This window comes from Silene latifolia, chromosome 3 (assembly GCF_048544455.1).
Source record: "Silene latifolia isolate original U9 population chromosome 3, ASM4854445v1, whole genome shotgun sequence".
In the NCBI taxonomy this organism is placed as follows: Eukaryota; Viridiplantae; Streptophyta; class Magnoliopsida; order Caryophyllales; family Caryophyllaceae; genus Silene; species Silene latifolia.
Window position 1 is genome coordinate 39,797,492 of NC_133528.1, and position 20,754 is coordinate 39,818,245.

At 35.0% G+C, this 20,754-nt stretch overlaps 1 protein-coding gene across 1 annotated transcript; it reads left to right on the plus strand.

The window, feature by feature from the left end:
• The first annotated feature begins 2,755 nt into the window (after window positions 1-2,755).
• LOC141648972 (uncharacterized) lies at window positions 2,756-3,289 on the plus strand. The gene has a single exon (XM_074457677.1). The coding sequence runs from the start codon at window positions 2,756-2,758 to the stop codon at window positions 3,287-3,289; it is 534 nt and encodes a 177-aa protein (XP_074313778.1).
• Window positions 3,290-20,754: the final 17,465 nt, after the last annotated feature.

Sequence of the window (20,754 nt, forward strand, 5' to 3'; positions counted from 1 at the left end):
TTCATTTCTCTCTTGCGTCGATTTCTTTGGTAAGTCTCTAGTGCTTTGTAATCAGTTAATAGGTTGTCTTTTAGGGTTTTGCCCTAATTATTAATTTGGGTTAATTTGGGGGAATGGTTTATAGTGATTGTATATGTATTGTGTGTAGGTGACGGTTTCATGGAGAATTGTTGTTGATTGCTTGTGTGTGCTTGGATTGCGAAAAGGTAGGGTTTCCCTACTCGGTTTACTGTTTAATTGATTTAAGATTATGTGGCAATTGTTGGTATGATTCATATTGTGATTATCTACTGTTGTTGGATTGGAGTTTGGTGTTGGTGTGATGACGGTTGTTGGTGATGTTCGCGAGGCGCATCCTTGGCTGAGTGGAGTCACTTGCGGGAGTGGCTTCACGCCCTAGTTTCGCCCTCTGTGGAACCCGCCACATGAGGGGATGTGCACATTAATAAACATGGTTATCGCTCGTTGATGAGCGGGGATTTGGTGGGCAAGGCTGCGGTCCCCCACTGGCAGGGCTACACACTTTAGTGTGTAGTCAGTTACGAGATGTGATTGGGAGTTGGAGATGGATTGTGGAACAACTACTTATCTTTATCGTACTTGTCTTATTTTGATTATGCAGTGAACTGACCCCGTTGTTGTTTTGTAAAATCTGTGGTGATCCATTCGGGGATGGTGAGCAGATTGTGACATGTGATGATGGTCTTTAGTTATGGGAACGAGATGAGGAGTCATCACTTCGAGTCTAGCTTCCGCTGTTACGAGTTTAGTTGTTTAGCTTTCATTTGTTGAGATTAGTAAACACTTGTTTTGATTTGGTTTTGGAACTATGTAACTATAACTTATATATATTTTAATAAATGTTTTAGGATGGTTACTTTGGATCTACTAGCCTCGGGAAACCGAGATTGTAACAGTCTCTCATGCTAGGGTGGTCCTGGTAAGGCACCTTGGTATGTGGGGTGTTACACTTATTTTATTATTTAATTAACGTCTTATTCGCAATTATTATTATAAATGTTATTAATTAATCATTTGAATTACATAAATTATTCTTATAAATATTATTAAATTACTGGGTATTACAGTCTTCCCCCATTAAAATGAACTTCGTCCCGAAGTTCGCCCATAACAACTATAACAACATCTATAAACATGACTCCTGTAGACTGCAGTTGGTCATGGAAAAAGATTACTCATATTATGAACATCTTTAAGCAAGCCTATGTTGGTCATAAATGGATGGGTAAGGACATTTAGTATAATGTTGTAGATGGGTATGAATGGTTGAGAGAGGCTCAGGCTAAGGTTCCTTCGAGGTTTTTATGCTGGAATTCTCTCAATATTCCAAAATGTTCTTTCATTTTTTGGGAGTTTATGCACGAAAGACTGCCTACTAGAGATAGGCTTTTCAGAATGAACCTGCTGACTGATACTCTTTGTCCAGTTTGCCAGCTTCAATCAGAAAGTCATTCTCACTTGCTATATGAGTGTAGTTATGCTAAAGCTTGTGTGAATTTGTTGCAACATCAACTTCAGATTACTTGCAGGCTCAATGATTTGGTGACTTGGTATTCATCTGGAAGAGTCACTAAATTGCAAAGGAAGTATGTTGGATCTTGTCATGTTTCTTTACTATACTGGTTGTGGAGAGTTCGCAATGAGGCTTGGAAGGAGCAAGTTGTGAGAAGTCCTAAGATGATTGTCAAGCACATCCTCGCTGATGTAAAAGCTCGTTTCCTGAAGATGAATGACAGTGCTTTACTGGTCAGGGATCGAGCATGGTTTCAGCTTCTCTAGTGTGTTTGTATAATCTTTTTGTTTCCCTATTCTTTTGTACATCCCTATAAGTCAGCTTGTAAAACTGCATAATTCTTTTGTCCTCTTGATGATTAATATACTTAACCTTTCCCCAAAAAAAAACATCTATAAACATCCACACAACTGAGTATCATTCCAACTTGTGATAAGACAATTATCCATTTTACTATTATCAACTACGCCAACTTAGCTTATCAAAAAGTGTCACAACAATAATTTAAAACATTTGTAGTATCACATTCTATCCCCATAAAATTAACTTCGACTTCGAAGTTCAAGATATCAAACAACAGGAATAAACAAATAAGTTATTGTAACCTCTCTAGAACATGTAATACACATTGTAACATAAGACAACTATTATCTTTCACACAACATCAATTGATGGATAAATGAATAACAACTACTTTTGAATTAATTTTTATTACTTGCGCGTTATTTCTTACTAACGAGGTCTTACTTAAACATGGATGCAATTAAAGTAAATATATAGGCTTAGGACAACACATTCCGCATATCACTAGACATGTTATTCTAGTTCACATAATTTACATCATCAAAATATCAAGGTGCAGATGATGAGAAACAATTTTTTTTAAAAACTTTGGCATAAAATTACATTTTCAAGGATAAGAAAAGCATGTTACAACTTTTAAAAATCATTAATAAATAATAACATAATTACTTCTTCAGAACTTATACTTTTTAGAAAATAAAGAGAGTTAACAATTCATAAGAGAAAGAATCACATCCAAAGCTCATAAGGTCAATTTATAATGAATTTTACAACTTATTTGGTCGAAATAGAAATTTAACAGCAACTTGTTAAAAATATAGGTCAACTTGTAAAAATCACTATTAAATATCAAAATATTATCCTAAACAAAATGGTAGTTGGGCTTGGAGGAAGCTGTGCAAGATCAGAGATCTTATGATGGCTGGTTATGTGGGTGTGTGGTGGCTGCAACCTCAACAGGATTATTCCATTGCCAGTGGGTATAATTGGTTGAGCCCTCCCATGGTGAAAGTGAACTGGGATCATTTTGTATGGGTCAAGGAAGCTATTCCTAAGCATAGCTTCATAGGATGGCTTGTGATGCATGAGCGTTTGCTTACAAGGGATAGGTTGAAGAAAACGGGGATCATTTTGGATGACATATGCATTCTGTGTGGTGCTGCTCCTGAGTGTCACTCTCACCTCTTCTTCAACTGCACGTTCAGTCAGATATGCCTTCAGTTGCTGTCCCAAAGTCTGGGATGCCATCTCCCTAGACACAGCTGGACTGCTTGGTGGCTTAGTATGAAGTTCCAGTCCCAGAGTCTGAGAAATTCGATAGCTGCACATCTATTGGCCTTAATCTACTCTATTTGGTGGTGCAGGAATAAGTGCAGACTTGAAGGTTATCTGCTACGTCCTGAAACTGTGGTTGCATCACTGCTTCAAGGCAGGTTGCTTCCCTCAGTGTAGATGTTATTTTTGTTGTGCTCCTACTATTTTTATTGCTTATGCTTTGCAAGTAGGTTGAAGAGTTGTAATGTTGAAGTGGGCTTTGTTAGCATGTTGTGCTTGAACGATTGTATCTTTGGTTAACTTTATTAATATAAGTTTACCTTTCTACCAAAAAAAAATGTGGCTTATCAATTTGAAAACATATACGAATATTTTAAACAGTGGAGTTGGAATCATACCTAAACAATAATTAACTTTTAAATGGCAATTTTTACAAAAACATGGGACGAAAACATAACTGTACAGAAGTATTCTGACTACTGTCCACTTAAATATTTATTTCTCTTAAATCGTATATTATTTAAGCATGAAACCAGAGGCATATGAATGCTAACTCACAAGGCTATCTCACATAAAACTTTCGTGCAAAGAAATAAAACAGGAAGTAAATGGCAGCCAAAGCAATCAAGGGTAAAACTTAGAGAAATCAACCAAATCACATTCTTCACAATTCCACGCATTTTTCGTAATACTTCACATGTTAATCATAATTACGCCTCCCAAATACATTCCAACATACTCTTCTCATATCCACATGCTTATACCAATCCATAAAATAGCACTTTTCACTTTCCTTAAAAGCAAGGTTACGTCCCCGTAACCACAATCATCAATGAAAACAATATTCAAACAGGGCAACCAAAACTCCTAAGACAAAATAAAAAATATTCATTTTAAATTACCCCACACTATAACATCCCTCAAGGTAACCGGTTCAAAATTAAAAGGGCCAGAATTTTGGTGTGAGGGGGCCCCTAACTCATCCCAAGTCTTAAGTGGGCTCCTAACAGTTTCTACCCGTGTTCGTTTATTTAGACACATCCTACGTTCATGATTGTTCATTGGTTAGGCCTGAGGATCCTATTGCTCTGATACCACTTTATAACACCCCCATTTATCTAAGAGCCTTTAGCAAGACATTCCTAGATAAATAGGACTGTTACCATCTCGGTTTCCCGAGGTAGTAAATAACAAAGTCCAACTTCACCAAAGTACTTTAAATAAAACTTTAGCGATTACATGTTTATTACAATTTAACCAACTAAAAGTTAATATAAATTAAAGTACAACTCGCAGCGGAATTAAATAAGTGATTAAATAATCTATGTGGTCTAGACTTCTAGGTAGACTGGTCAAGTTCTCACGCATTCCCATAAGCTCCCAAGTCAGCTAATCTTTAGTACCTGTCAAATCTGCTCCCCATTATGGTCCATCACATGTGTTCACGAATACACACTCAACCACGAGGTTGAGTAGGAATAAATACTAACAACAAGAACATACGATAGACAATCCAATTCCATTCACATTGCACTACTCTCTTGACAACGTGCTCCTTTTCATGACTTAGCACACCTCCCTTAATAACGTGCTCACATTACTTTGGTACCCCTCCCTTATCAATGTACCGCCATTATGTAATAGTACCCCTCCATCACAACGTACATATTACCATCACCCCAGAGTACAAACTCCCTCAACAACGTACATCTGACTGTAGCACAGCTTATCATAATTTCCTCTCTTAAATCTCCTTCTTCTCTTCTTATGAATTATTTTTCAGATATCTTAGTATTTATAGTCTAAGTTTAGAGAGTTTATGATGCCAATTAGGAAACTATTGTCTTATTCTAATTGTTATAGGATTTACCATTAATTATTATACTTATTATTATTATTATACTAGGCCAATAAAATCGTCCCACTTATGTATAACACATGGCCCAAGGCCTTATTACTAGCTAAGTCCAATTCCCGACTTGCTTACTTTATTATTTAATTAGCGTCTTATTTGCAATTATTATTATAAATGCCAATAATTAATTATTTGAATTACATAAAATATTCTTATAAATATTATTAAGTTACGGGGTATTACACCTATTTTGTGAGGTCACAAATATTAGTACAAGCTCAACCACCAGCTGCCACCATGGCCAGCTGAAACCTTGTTCAACTTGAAGGAAATGTAGATCTATATACATACTAACATACTCATATATGTTAAAATTAATTTGTCATAAAATTAAATGTGGATTTTATGCATGCAAACATTAATAAAATAAGATAAGAAAACATTTTCTCACCATAAAGATTTCGGTCATAATGGGCACTAACAAGATCTCCTTCTTGTTAGTTCTTGAGCTTTCCATTAATGGATGAACATTCTTGACATAAAGATTTCGGTCATAATGGGCACTAACAAGATCTCCTTCTTGTTAGTTCTTGAGCTTTCCATTAATGGATGAACATTCTTGACTTCAAATTAGAAGCCCTCCAATTAGTAGCACCCAAGACAATCCCTTAATCCCACAAATAAACATGTACTAGATGTTTGTATTGTAGTTTACCTTAAAATCTATTACTAATACTCATATACTACTTCTAGTAATCTTAGTAATTTATATGAACAATTTAGATTAAAATCTCATCCTTTTTGATGAAGATGGAAGAGAGAGAAGAGAGGAAATTCTACATGAACATCTTGCATGTTTTATGAATGGTAGTATTTAAGAAAAATAAAGCAACCAACACTACTCAATTAAGAGTGTGTGTGCCGCCCAACTCTAGCCCAAAGGAGCATCATTGCTTTTCTTTTTCTCTTATCAAAAATATAGGTGTGTAAGAAAGTGGAGTAGGTTGTAAGGCTAGTCAAGAGTAGTCATCATGATGTTTATTTTATCAAATAAAATAAAACAACCAAAACCCACTAACACACCCACTATTTTCGGTCCATTATGTATAAAATGGACTACCATTTTATTTTTGTCAATTTGTCATTTGTCACACAATATGTCACATGTAGTATGATACATGTTACTAATTAATTAAATGCATATTTATCACATAAATATCATTTTATAAATTAATTAAATTACATTCAACAAATTGACTAGTGATGCTTGATCACTTAAATAAAATGGGTCATACAGTTATAATTCACAACTTCTTGTAATTATAATTAACCATTCATTCTTATCTTTATTGTTTCTCAAACAATAAATAATTTTAGCAACAAAGCATTTTATTACTAAAATAAATCTTATTTAATCCCATTACAATAAGATATCAATATTCTCTTTCTCACAAATCGAATTGTTCAATTTTAAGGAATTAATTAATCTGTATCGGTATACAACTAATTAACCTTTTCAATTAAGGGAATCGTCCTTTAGGTGTGACCTCAAGGGATCAACTGATCACCACCGTCGCACGACGGTAATGTCAAACTCTAGCCTGACCAATCATTACCGATATGTGTGGACCAGTTGACTATATATATGTAATGTATCATCCCTTCCGTATTCTTGAAATGAGATTTAATAATGATATTTAAATCATGTGATCGCACTATTGTTGAGGACACATTTCCCAACACAACTAAGCTCAGAAAAGTCCTAGGGAGCCAGGCCTAATTCACAATGCAAACCACGGAAAAAACTCAAACTGAAACAAGTTGCGAACGGATGAGAAAACATAAAGTAGATGGCCATTTCTGGCTAAACAAAGGGAAAGTTGTTGCCAAGGTCCTTTTTGCTTGTCCTTCCATAATTCAGATATCACCTAGAGGTAAGGTCAAGGCCTCAACTACACCAACTCGTCCTTATACTCCCAGCCAAAGAAGCACAACAAATGACAAAGGAAACAACTTTGTCACTATCACCCGCAATTTCTTTTGTTTATTTCAGTTTGCCTTGATATCATTTTATGATCATTTGTAATATATTTACAATACTTTATTTGTATCCTAATTAAGAACTAATCTTGGCCCTTAAATGAGATTTCTAGGGTTACTTTGTAACAGAACTCGAAGGAGAGGCTTATATAAGGACCTCTACCCCATATGCATTTAGGCAGCGTTTGATGAATTAAAAACCAGAGAATTCTCTCAAATTTGAATCTCTTTAACTTGTGCTTAGTCTGTAGTTAAGAGTCAGACCTGTTAACATCTTTTGCTTAGACTGTAGATTTTGAACAAAGTATGTTAGTGAAGCATATTCAATCATGTGCTCAGACTGTGGGTTGTTTAGCTTTGCTGTTGGCTTTAAGTTGGATTTTATCTGTGCTTGCCTGTGATATTTTCCAAATTAAGTCGTCCAAATTGTTAACTTGCTTCCCTGTGAAAACTCTGTGGGATTGGAGTTGATAAATATATCATTTGGTCTTTGTTCAATCCCAAACACCAGTCCTGTGTTAAGCTGTCAGAATTCATCTGTAATTCAGTCTTCAGCAATTTGTTAAAATACTTAAGATTGTCTGTAAAATCCTGAAAATTTAATCAGAGTTAGTTTACTCATTGAAGTGATTTGTTACCGAGTTTCATGAATTTAGCAGGTCAGTTGCTATTTTATTCAAATTTATAAACTTTATTGCATTAAGGAAGCTGTGTCTGAGTTCTTTTCAGATTCACTTCATTTCTGTCAAGTCCATTGGTTATACACTGTAGTCATTCCGACCAAAAAGCAAACAAGTAATCATCCTTAAAAAGATGTGAAGGGACACATGCTGGACGTCATTAATCAACATGACACTAGAGGTAGGGGCGGGTCGGCCGGTGAGGCAAGGTAGGTTGTGGGGTGCCCCACTCTCAGTCGCCACATCACTAATGTACCCCTCTTTCTTAGTTTCCAAACCCATGTGCTCAGCAAACTCGTCCAGGGTTAAGGCATGGTCGATGTTCAAATGGCGGAAACTAACGGTCTTCCCATACACATCATACTTAAAGGAACTCATAAACTCCGAGGTGAGGAAAGGTTAGGACTTCTTTCGGAGGTGATACAACTCCTCCATTCCCAAAATCTCGAATATATGCACTATATCCAATTCTATCCCCAAGTCCTTCAAAACCGTTGGGTCTACACAACTAGTTGGTCTCAAAGTATGACCCATCAATTCTATAAAAGCAGCCCGCTGTTCAAAGTCAACGAAAATTACCGTCGGATACTTGTCATCGGAAGGAACAAGTGGCTCCGCAAGGGATTTCCCTTGCTCAATTACGGTATTGGCCCTGGTTCTCTTCTTGGGTGGTGCTCTGGCTTCGGCATGCTGCTAGAAGACAAGTTCAATAAGAGTCTTTCCGGGATTTCAAACCATATTAAGAGATATTTTCAGTTTGTTCAATTTTAACACGAAGTTTAAGACGGATTTTTCTATTAAAAGGCACAAGATTTACACTTGGTAAAGTTTTGCTAGTATCAATTGAACCCTTCTTAGCATCCTCTCAAGAATCTAAGTGACCAAAATCGAAATTTGGGGCAAAACCCTAGAAGTTTTCGATGTAAAATCAGAAGTTTTGGGGCACAAGATTCCTATCGCACTCATTCCCTTTGACTAGCCACAGCCATCATAACCCAAAATATGCCCATTTGACCCCATTTACGAAGGTCGTAGTAACACAAATCAAAGTTAATCTGAAACTGTGCCATCTTAGGTGAATAGTCTTTAGTCAAAAGAATCGACTCATTAGAATACTATAGTAGCTCTCACCACGACCAGGCTATATATAAATTGCCAGAACTCTATAAGCGGTCATAAGGCCCGACAAAATGTTCCTAACAGTCTGCCTATGTGATCGACTAGTCATCTCACATGACTCTATGGCACTTGAACTTGCCATCAATCGCCTCACACTCTAGTCACTTCGAGACGTCACCTCATGCAAGTAACTATGGGCAAATACAATGTTAATCCGTGTTCACTTTAACGGGGTTCAATTGTCTCCACAACCCGTTTGGATGTAACAAAGTATAATAAAAGAGTTTTAAAAATAAAACTCGAACGACAAATGCGATTATCACACATGAATAGTCAATGCCTGATTACTATTTCATGTTCTATAATCTAATTTGATCTTGTACGTAGTTGTTCATTTCAATTCAATTGAAATGACATGACTCATCATGTTTAGCCTTTGAGAATGCTTTGGTTAGTAGGTTTTATCAATTTCTTGCACCTTACTCAACCTCACTACATACTCGTTTTCCTTTGTAATGTATACATTTGCATCACAAAACTTTCTGAGTACGTGTCGAGATCCAATCAAGACATAGGCCTTTTATCCTTAGAATAGCTCCCACTTTGTTTTCACGAAAGTGTGCGGGACTCATCCTTCTTGCACATCTCATGATCGCAAGTGTACTCAATTTCCGTTATAAATATCTCTCATTGTTCTTTATTGCCTAGAACGATTCTAGAAAATCTACTTCTTAATAAACATTGCCACAATGGTATCTTAACCATCTTAATGTGTTTTGATTATGGTTTTGTCGGAAACCATGCGCAATCTCAATTGTCAATTGTCACTTGTGTAACACCCTTACACAATATTGCATCATAAACACTTTGCATCATAGCCTTAATGCTTCTGCAAGCACTTAAGGGTAATCTTTATAGCTCACTTGGTAAAGATTACTTAAATTCGATTTTGAAAACAATTCATCATACTTAAAGCATATGAAGTGTTATACATCATTTCTTTTTAATTGATTCGGCAGCGGAAGCAAATGAAATCAATCAAATATGTTCAATTTAATTGAACTAGTCATGAATCTTATCAACATAAGACTTCTTACTGACTCTAATATCATGTGGATTTATATTCATAAATCCGGATATTCAAGATGTATTATAATACTCCAAAAGTCTTAAATCATTCCTAATGATCAATATGTCATCCACATATCGGACTAATTAAAATTTCCGTAACTCCCACTAAACTTCATGTATAACCACAACTTCTCGACTTATCGAGAAATATTTTATCACATGATCAAAATGTTGATTCTAACTCATTGATGTCCTACTTAAGACCCTCTCTTAAGTTTCACATTATCTTAGGATTGCAAGAATCTACTAAACTCATGATATGTATTGAATACATTCCTTCTATTGAAGAAGTGGGTTTTAGATTCATTCGCTATGTATTTCATAATATTGAAACACAATCCCTAAGAAGATCCAAATATACTTAAGCATTTCAATTAGTGCAAAACTCTTTGCAACCAATCTTGCTTTGAAATATCTCTTTATTAGTGCAAAACCCTTTGTCACTAATCAAGCCTTTTATTTCGGATTCTCATGGCTCTAAGCCTTGTATTGAGTTGTGACTTAATCACTCTTATGTAAGTCATACGTTCATTACTTTCTAGAAGTAATCAACTTGAATCAAACAATTTCTTTTGTAAGTTAAAAGCTCTTTGCTTTCTTAAAAGTAGCATGAATTCATCATTTTTAACAAGTGACGAATTTAACCTCCTAGGTTTTGAAGAAACAATGTCTTACACAAAAACGTCTCATGTAGCCAAGAAAGACCAGTTTCTTGCGACATAACATTCTCTCTGTGGCTCTTGAATAATTTCTCCCACTCTGTCTTCTAGAAATAAACTTGTATTTTAGAAAGACAGCTTCATGAGCCGCAAACCCGTCGAGCTCGTGATAATTGCAAGGGAAAAATGAGCATTTGTTTCTTGTGAAAACTTACAACCATGGTACCCTTACCATTTCATATCTCATATGATTCGATTTAGTGGAAAAATAATTTAGACAAAAATGATAAAATCCCCAAAAGGATCAAGTAACTCAAAGTAACTTGATTGAAGTCCAAACCATATCGAATAGCGTTTGATCTCTTATCCATCCACACATTATTTCATAATGCGTGCTAAGAGAGATTAACTTGTGATACTATATCACATTTCCTTTGGCTTATATCAAAGTCTTCACTTTGATAATCCCATCACGACTAAATCGTGATTCCTTGAACTCTTTGAAATTCTTCAAAGATTTCTCTATTTACCTTATTAAGTGAACATACTAGCGTCAACTTAAATCGTTGGTAAAAGAAAATGATCAACCTATTTTGGATCGATGATTTACAACCTCGATCTCCTTTTCAACCAAAAAGCCCGAGACATCTTGCTTTGAATACAAGATACGCATATACCATTAACAATCTAATGGTTTCAAGAGTACTCGATAACTCTTTGCGTTCATCATTCCAAAATTTAAGGTTTAATCTTGGGTTACCAATTTGAGTCTTACATCATCTTCATGATATATCATTCTAGTTTGGTTTAGAATATAATCACCTTGATGATGGGCTAGCCATACATCAAATCATGGTGTATAGGGTCACAAAAGTGAAAACCTCTTTTGTATCTTAACAAGTTTATATTCTTATTTAGAGTTAATGCACTTAACAGTCATAATTAAGTACAACTTTAAATCCAAAAACTAGATTGAGTACACGATTACTCTATCTCTCGACTTCATTGTTCCTAGTCGTCATATTCTAATCATCCTATGTATCAAACATAATGATGAAAACCACCACCGGTTTCTAATATTGACGGAGTAATACTAGCAAAATTTATGTTTAATCAAATAAACATTTAAAGAAGAAGGTTCAATTAGATGTCCCACAACTAACTTGTTGATTCTTCAATAATTTGGGGTAGTTTCCTTTCTCGTGTCTAACATTTAAGACAATGGAAACTTTATCGGTCGGGTTTGATAGGTTTAGTATCGTCATTCTCAACAACTTTACCTTTAACATTACCTTGTATCAATTCCATTATAATCTTTACTTCTTGAACCTCGTCCTCATCTTAACGGTTTAAGAGAATGCTCCCACTTAATTCAATGAGTCTTTGCTTTGAGAAGCAAAATTGAATTCATGAAGATTCACTCTTCATTTGTTCGTTTTAGTCTTAAAACTTTCATTGAAGTGGTTGCGTTATTTTGGTCAATTACGAATTCTGACAAAACTAATTACCAAAACAATTTATCGCTTCAAGGTACTTAATTCATTTAAGTACATGAAAAATAATCCATTGTAAGTAGATGTGTTAGTCAAGAATCAAAACCTGTTTGATAATGAATAACTTTAATCTATACTCTTAACAAGAGATCCTTAGCAATGGTTCGTTTGAGGTTTTAGAAGCAAATTCAAATTTTGTCTTTAGTTACGATGTTTTAATGGAGATTTGAATCAAAAACGAAATGATATCGTATATGAATTGTGGTAAAGAAATAGAACAATATAACAACGGAATAGTGGAAAACTTAACATTTATCGTTTTATTAATACTTGAAAAACAAGTAAAGCATTTACATAGTGACCTCTACCCAACTATGATAAATGATTCCAAGACCCAAATTCATATCGACTTAGGCACGGGGTAGCCGATGAAACCTTCATCAATATAACTCGGTGGATTAACCTTTTAATCGATTCTACTTTTAGAACTCTTGGTCGATAAAATTACTCTAATATTTATCTATAGCCCAAAACACATCAACAAGGGCACGGGGTAGCCGATGAAACCCTCATCAATTACTTTTGTTGAGTTCAATCCAAATTTCGAATAAATGTGTCCATTATCCAAACCCACATTAACTTAGGCACGGGGTAGCCGATGAAACCCTCATCAACATGAATTCGGTGGATTAGACATTTATCACCCACTTCTCCTACGTAACAAGGTTTGTACCCCGGGGTAGCCGAGTGCACTCCCTCGCGAAATAGGTTTTCATGGTTTCTACTATTTGGTAAGGCTATGTCTCAATTGTTTGTTTTAGCGAGAGGTCATGTCAATTTATTATCTATCACGTTTTAAGTGAACTAAAGCGGTGAACTATGATAATTCTAATTGACACGGTCGATAAACTCGATAAAAAAAAAGAGGATGCATGTTTAGTTATGGCGATTTAGCGATGCATGCGACATAAAATAAAATGCAAGCATAAAAATAAATAAATCCTAGTATGGCCTTTCCTAAAAAGAAAAACTATTAACCTATTACACATTCGGAAACCAACTCCATTGGTCCCTTGAACTTCGGTTGTGGCACGCATCTCTAGGTAACACCGTCTTTATGTATCGCCATTCTTGAAGAAATCCATCTTTTGGAACTCCGGAATGAATAAAATTACATAATAAATTACATAATTTCCTATTATACATTTGTAACTTAAAATAAAATAAATCTATTAAATTACAAAACGGTGATACGAGATCACAATAAAAATTACAACCGAATCGGTATTCCCATACATTTCGGGAAATACCAATTAAAATCTAAAGCCATACTAAGTAAAATTACATAATTCAAAATTACAGAAATTAAAATTATGACAATCATAAAGAAAAATACAGCATTATAATATGTATGAACATGCTCAATTTTATGCTAAATCGCCTTTAATTAGCCAATATCGTATATTACTCGGTTTTTACGGATTTGCGTGATTTCAACATTTTATAATCACAAAAATACATAAACTCATATTTATGCATAAGTTAATTACCCTAACCTCTTAGGACTCAAAATATAGTCTTCACTAATAATTTGACCATAATTAACCTTTATTTACAAAATTGTTCATAAATGGACCAAAAATTACAAAAATAAGCTATTAAACTTCAAATAAATCAAAAAATTTTAAATAAATTCAAACTTTGAAATTTAAACTCATGAACATTCTGGAAAAATTCCATGACACTCATAATGTTCAAAATCTTAGGTTAAAAATTTCGAAATTTTTCGGGAAAAACAATGTTGCGGTTTATCGATTTATAATAAAATAATCATAAAAACATGGAAAAATTATTTTCACTAACTTTTCAATTTTAGATCTGAAAAAGATAATAAAATGCAACATTAGACGTTTTTCCTAAGTCATAGATTATGTTTTATTAATTTTCACTAATAATGTCACTATTTATGCTATTTTTCTTCAAAAATTCATAAATCATGCTAAAAGACTTCTTTATAGCCAATTATTTTACACACATCTTGTAAAATTGCATGTGACAACATATTAATTTTCTATGACCAGATTCGAAATTTAACTCATATTAACCTATTTTTCTCTTAAATCCGTATTTAATAATGAAAAATTCATTTTTCGAGCATAACAAGTCCAAAAATTATGAAAATTTACAGGTTATCTCAAAATAATATATGTAACAACATATCCAAAAACCAACTTAAAATTCGAAGTATAGCTAATTTTCGACCAAAAATAACATTTTTATTCATAAAATCACATTTAAATGTCATTATAGAGAAATATGAACAATAAAAATCCGTAAAATTAACCAAAATATCCTAAAACATTTTAGGACCAGAAATATTAACATGCATGGATTAATTTAGTGATATCTCATAATAACACAAATTTTACAAGTTTTATTTGTTATTCTTATAACTTGGAAAAACTTTTAACCAATTTGCATGCAAACAACCGTGGCTCATGATACCGATTGAAGGAAATGTAGATCTATATACATACTAACATACTCATATATGTTAAAATTAATTTGTCATAAAATTAAATGTGGATTTTATGCATGCAAACATTAATAAAATAAGATAAGAAAACATTTTCTCACCATAAAGATTTCGGTCATAATGGGCACTAACAAGATCTCCTTCTTGTTAGTTCTTGAGCTTTCCATTAATGGATGAACATTCTTGACATAAAGATTTCGGTCATAATGGGCACTAACAAGATCTCCTTCTTGTTAGTTCTTGAGCTTTCCATTAATGGATGAACATTCTTGACTTCAAATTAGAAGCCCTCCAATTAGTAGCACCCAAGACAATCCCTTAATCCCACAAATAAACATGTACTAGATGTTTGTATTGTAGTTTACCTTAAAATCTATTACTAATACTCATATACTACTTCTAGTAATCTTAGTAATTTATATGAACAATTTAGATTAAAATCTCATCCTTTTTGATGAAGATGGAAGAGAGAGAAGAGAGGAAATTCTACATGAACATCTTGCATGTTTTATGAATGGTAGTATTTAAGAAAAATAAAGCAACCAACACTACTCAATTAAGAGTGTGTGTGCCGCCCAACTCTAGCCCAAAGGAGCATCATTGCTTTTCTTTTTCTCTTATCAAAAATATAGGTGTGTAAGAAAGTGGAGTAGGTTGTAAGGCTAGTCAAGAGTAGTCATCATGATGTTTATTTTATCAAATAAAATAAAACAACCAAAACCCACTAACACACCCACTATTTTCGGTCCATTATGTATAAAATGGACTACCATTTTATTTTTGTCAATTTGTCATTTGTCACACAATATGTCACATGTAGTATGATACATGTTACTAATTAATTAAATGCATATTTATCACATAAATATCATTTTATAAATTAATTAAATTACATTCAACAAATTGACTAGTGATGCTTGATCACTTAAATAAAATGGGTCATACAGTTATAATTCACAACTTCTTGTAATTATAATTAACCATTCATTCTTATCTTTATTGTTTCTCAAACAATAAATAATTTTAGCAACAAAGCATTTTATTACTAAAATAAATCTTATTTAATCCCATTACAATAAGATATCAATATTCTCTTTCTCACAAATCGAATTGTTCAATTTTAAGGAATTAATTAATCTGTATCGGTATACAACTAATTAACCTTTTCAATTAAGGGAATCGTCCTTTAGGTGTGACCTCAAGGGATCAACTGATCACCACCGTCGCACGACAGTAATGTTCAACCTCTAGCCACCAATCATTACCGATATGTGTGGACCAGTTGACTATATATATGTAATGTATCATCCCTTCCGTATTCTTGAAATGAGATTTAATAATGATATTTAAATCATGTGATCGCACTATTGTTGAGGACACATTTCCCAACACAACTAAGCTCAGAAAAGTCCTAGGGAGCCAGGCCTAATTCACAATGCAAGCCACGGAAAAAACTCAAACTGAAACAAGTTGCAGAACGGGACAGAAAACATAAAGTAGATGGCCATTTCTGGCTAAACAAAGGGAAAGTTGTTGCCAAGGTCCTTTTTGCTTGTCCTTCCATAATTCAGATATCACCTAGAGGTAAGGTCAAGGCCTCAACTACACCAACTCGTCCTTATACTCCCAGCCAAAGAAGCACAACAGCAAAGGAAACAATCTGTCACTATCACCTGCAATTTCTTTTGTTTATTTCAGTTTGCCTTGATATCATTTTATGATCATTTGTAATATATTTACAATACTTTATTTGTATCCTAATTAAGAACTAATCTTGGCCCTTAAATGAGATTTCTAGGGTTACTTTGTAACAGAACTCGAAGGAGAGGCTTATATAAGGACCTCTACCCCATATGCATTTAGGCAGCGTTTGATGAATTAAAAACCAGAGAATTCTCTCAAATTTGAATCTCTTTAACTTGTGCTTAGTCTGTAGTTAAGAGTCAGACCTGTTAACATCTTTTGCTTAGACTGTAGATTTTGAACAAAGTATGTTAGTGAAGCATATTCAATCATGTGCTCAGACTGTGGGTTGTTTAGCTTTGCTGTTGGCTTTAAGTTGGATTTTATCTGTGCTTGCCTGTGATATTTTCCAAATTAAGTCGTCCAAATTGTTAACTTGCTTCCCTGTGAAAACTCTGTGGGATTGGAGTTGATAAATATATCATTTGGTCTTTGTTCAATCCCAAACACCAGTCCTGTGTTAAGCTGTCAGAATTCATCTGTAATTCAGTCTTCAGCAATTTGTTAAAATACTTAAGATTGTCTGTAAAATCCTGAAAATTTAATCAGAGTTAGTTTACTCATTGAAGTGATTTGTTACCGAGTTTCATGAATTTAGCAGGTCAGTTGCTATTTTATTCAAATTTATAAACTTTATTGCATTAAGGAAGCTGTGTCTGAGTTCTTTTCAGATTCACTTCATTTCCTGTCAAGTCCATTGGTTATACACTGTAGTCATTCCGACCAAAAAGCAAACAAGTAATCATCCTTAAAAAGATGTGAAGGGACACATGCTGGACGTCATTAATCAACATGACACTAGAGGTAGGGGCGGGTCGGCCGGTGAGGCAAGGTAGGTTGTGGGGTGCCCCACTCTCAGTCGCCACATCACTAATGTACCCCTCTTTCTTAGTTTCCAAACCCATGTGCTCAGCAAACTCGTCCAGGGTTAAGGCATGGTCGATGTTCAAATGGCGGAAACTAACGGTCTTCCCATACACATCATACTTAAAGAAACTCATAAACTCCGAGGTGAGGAAAGGTTAGGACTTCTTTCGGAGGTGATACAACTCCTCCATTCCCAAAATCTCGAATATATGCACTATATCCAATTCTATCCCCAAGTCCTTCAAAACCGTTGGGTCTACACAACTAGTTGGTCTCAAAGTATGACCCATCAATTCTATAAAAGCAGCCCGCTGTTCAAAGTCAACGAAAATTACCGTCGGATACTTGTCATCGAAAGGAACAAGTGGCTCCGCAAGGGATTTCCCTTGCTCAATTACGGTATTGGCCCTGGTTCTCTTCTTGGGTGGTGCTCTGGCTTCGGCATGCTGCTAGAAGACAAGTTCAATAAGAGTCTTTCCGGGATTTCAAACCATATTAAGAGATATTTTCAGTTTGTTCAATTTTAACACGAAGTTTAAGACGGATTTTTCTATTAAAAGGCACAAGATTTACACTTGGTAAAGTTTTGCTAGTATCAATTGAACCCTTCTTAGCATCCTCTCAAGAATCTAAGTGACCAAAATCGAAATTTGGGGCAAAACCCTAGAAGTTTTCGGTGTAAAATCAGATATTTTGGGCATGAAAATCATCTTTTGCATACATAAATTATTTAATATAAGTCATTACTACTAATTTAGCAACATACAAACATGAATCTTTAACTTAATGAGTAGAAATTTTCAGATTTAGGGCAAATTCCTCGATTGATTTGATTAAAAGCAAGAAGTTTTGAAAGATAGATTACCTTAAGTCGGAAATCGATTGGAAAGAGTGAAGGTAAGAGAGCAAATCCGAGAGCAAAATTTACACAAATCACCAAAGTATAGGTTGTGAGAGAAAGTTTTGAGGAAAGTATGTGTGAAAGAGTGATATGAGGCGTGTAAAAGAATAGAAGTGGTGTTTATAGGGTTTCCGGAAAAATCATAGCCAAACCGCAAATTTTTGGAGTACTCAGATTTGCGTATTACCATAGCTACTGACTTCCGAGTAGTCAGCCGAGTGCCAACATACTCGGTCGAGTAAGGCGTACTCGGTCGACTACTTACGCATAGTAACGGAATTTAAGCTTTTTGGGTTAAATCTTCCTTGCAAAACAATAAGTATTGTTCGGAGTCCAAACTTATTCGGAACTCATCACATTTAGGCCCTACTTCTACCACATACCAAGCAACTCACAAATCACATATGTCTATACCACGTAATTATACATCATACATCATACTCCATGTAATTATTTCAAAAGAAACTAACCATGTTACGTGCACACAAAACCTATTCTAACTCGATTATATCAGCAACAAGGTCATAAGTAATGTCATTCGCATACAAGCATCTACTCCGTCTATTCATATAATACTAGCTCAAATCATTCACACACCCTATCATATAATGACATGTCATACCGTTACCATCTACCATTACTTCCTTTGCGAAGGCCAACTATACATAGAATTCAAAACCAACCACACACAACTCATTCATATGCACAAACACACATCATCTCTTGCATCCTTGCTACTTCAACCTTGACGCCAACACAAAGTAACATCCAAGGAAACCACACATCACACCTCCAACACACAGAAACATAATCTCATACGTTTACCTCACGCGACGTTGCTAACTTAAGTATGTTGGGGCCTGGATCCTGAGATGAGGGCGCCTTCTCACCCAAATCCGACATAAGGGGCTCCCAACACATATACACCAAGTCCATTTTAATTTTAACACCCTACATTCATTTGGTTTAGGTTCCAAAATCGTCGCTCTGATACCACTTTGTAATACCTCCACTTACCAAGGAGCCTTAGCAAGACCTTCCCCACTAAGTAAGGGCGTTACCATCTCGGTTGCCCGAGATAAGTATATCAAATAGACAATAACAGAACGTTTATTAAATGTATCTGTACAGTTATACAAACATGTCAAAGGAAAATAACTCCGTAACTACTGATAAAGAATACTAAGCATAAGTGATCGTGTGATGACTTGATCCCCGCCATGTCCCGCAAACGACATCATCAAGCAACCTGTTAAACCAACTGCTCACCATCCCCGAATGGATCATCACAGTTTTAAAAACAACAAACGAGGCCTGATACCATCGTTTAGTATCAAAAATAAAATTTATAACCTAAATACTACTAACAGAAGCTAGTGGTAAGCAGGGTGGAACCACAGGGAGGTAGGGAATTATTAGTTGCCTATATTTAGTCTATAAGTGATGGGGGGGAGGGGGGGGGAGGGGTTTGATTTTGAGCTATAACTAATGAATGAAAATAAAATAAATCTAAAATTAAAGCGAGTAAATATGCGAATAAAGTAAAAGGATGTGAACAATGACTAAAAGGGAGCTAAGACAATCGGTTCACTGCAGTTTTGACGGCGGTAATCCTAAGTAAGTCTGATAAAAATCATGTAGATGGGCAAATAAGAAGTCCTCTCGGTCCAACATAACTAGAAGCGCCTTTCAGCCTATGCTACTGGTCCCTAGGTCTCACTAATACTAGCTCTCGCCCCGAAAAGTGATTCCTAAAGCATAAATTACTTATCTTTCGATCTTAACGTAATTTAGTCGTTTCAATTATTAGTTTGTTTCCCTTCCCTATCTCTCGATCTTCTGGGTCGGTCAATTCCTAAGTATTTAACAAGTCTCCTCTCGGTCTCGTCGTTAATATTGCAATTAAAACATTGAAACAGTGCTAATCTAACACGATGCAGTCGATCGACCAGTTAAGTCGGCCGATCGACCAACACGTACATTCGATCGACCAACAAGGTCAGTCGATCGACCATACCCCGACTCAGGTCTACCTATTCTACGCCGTCTACACTATAGATCCCCTCACATCTTAGCAGGGTGAATTTAGCTGCTCATGGTAAATTTAACAACTACGAAATTGATAACAACAATTAAAGAAGGCATAATTAACGTAATTGAATAATAAACTTGCAATAATTGAATTAAGGGTTTGGGATGCTATTCTATCAATTCTAATCTAACAAAAGAATTACAGTAAACTGAAATTAAAAGAGGATTACCGAACTAAAAAGGGCAGGAAGCAATTCCGAATGCAAAAAGAACTTTTATTGAAAACTAAACTAATGAATGAATGATAATTGAAACAATAAAGTTGAATCTTTAAAAGGAGTCTTTTCTGAATTCTCTCTCTAATTCTGATGAATGAGGTCACGTTATATAGGAGTTTAACGTGACTCTTATTTCCTAAAACCTAATTGCAATGGGCTTCTAATTCTCGTTCTTTTAATTTCACGTCAGAGTCGTGGTGTGGTCGATCGACCATCGGGACGATCGATCGACCAAAGGTGCTGTACAGTAATGCATTCTGACGAATTCTACAGCGCGCACCGATCTTAAAACGGCTGCCATTTCTTCGT

What these genes read in the sequence shown, in the direction of transcription:
- LOC141648972 (XM_074457677.1), top strand. Translation starts at nt 2,756, where the DNA reads ATGGCTGGTTATGTGGGTGTGTGGTGGCTGCAACCTCAACAGGATTAT.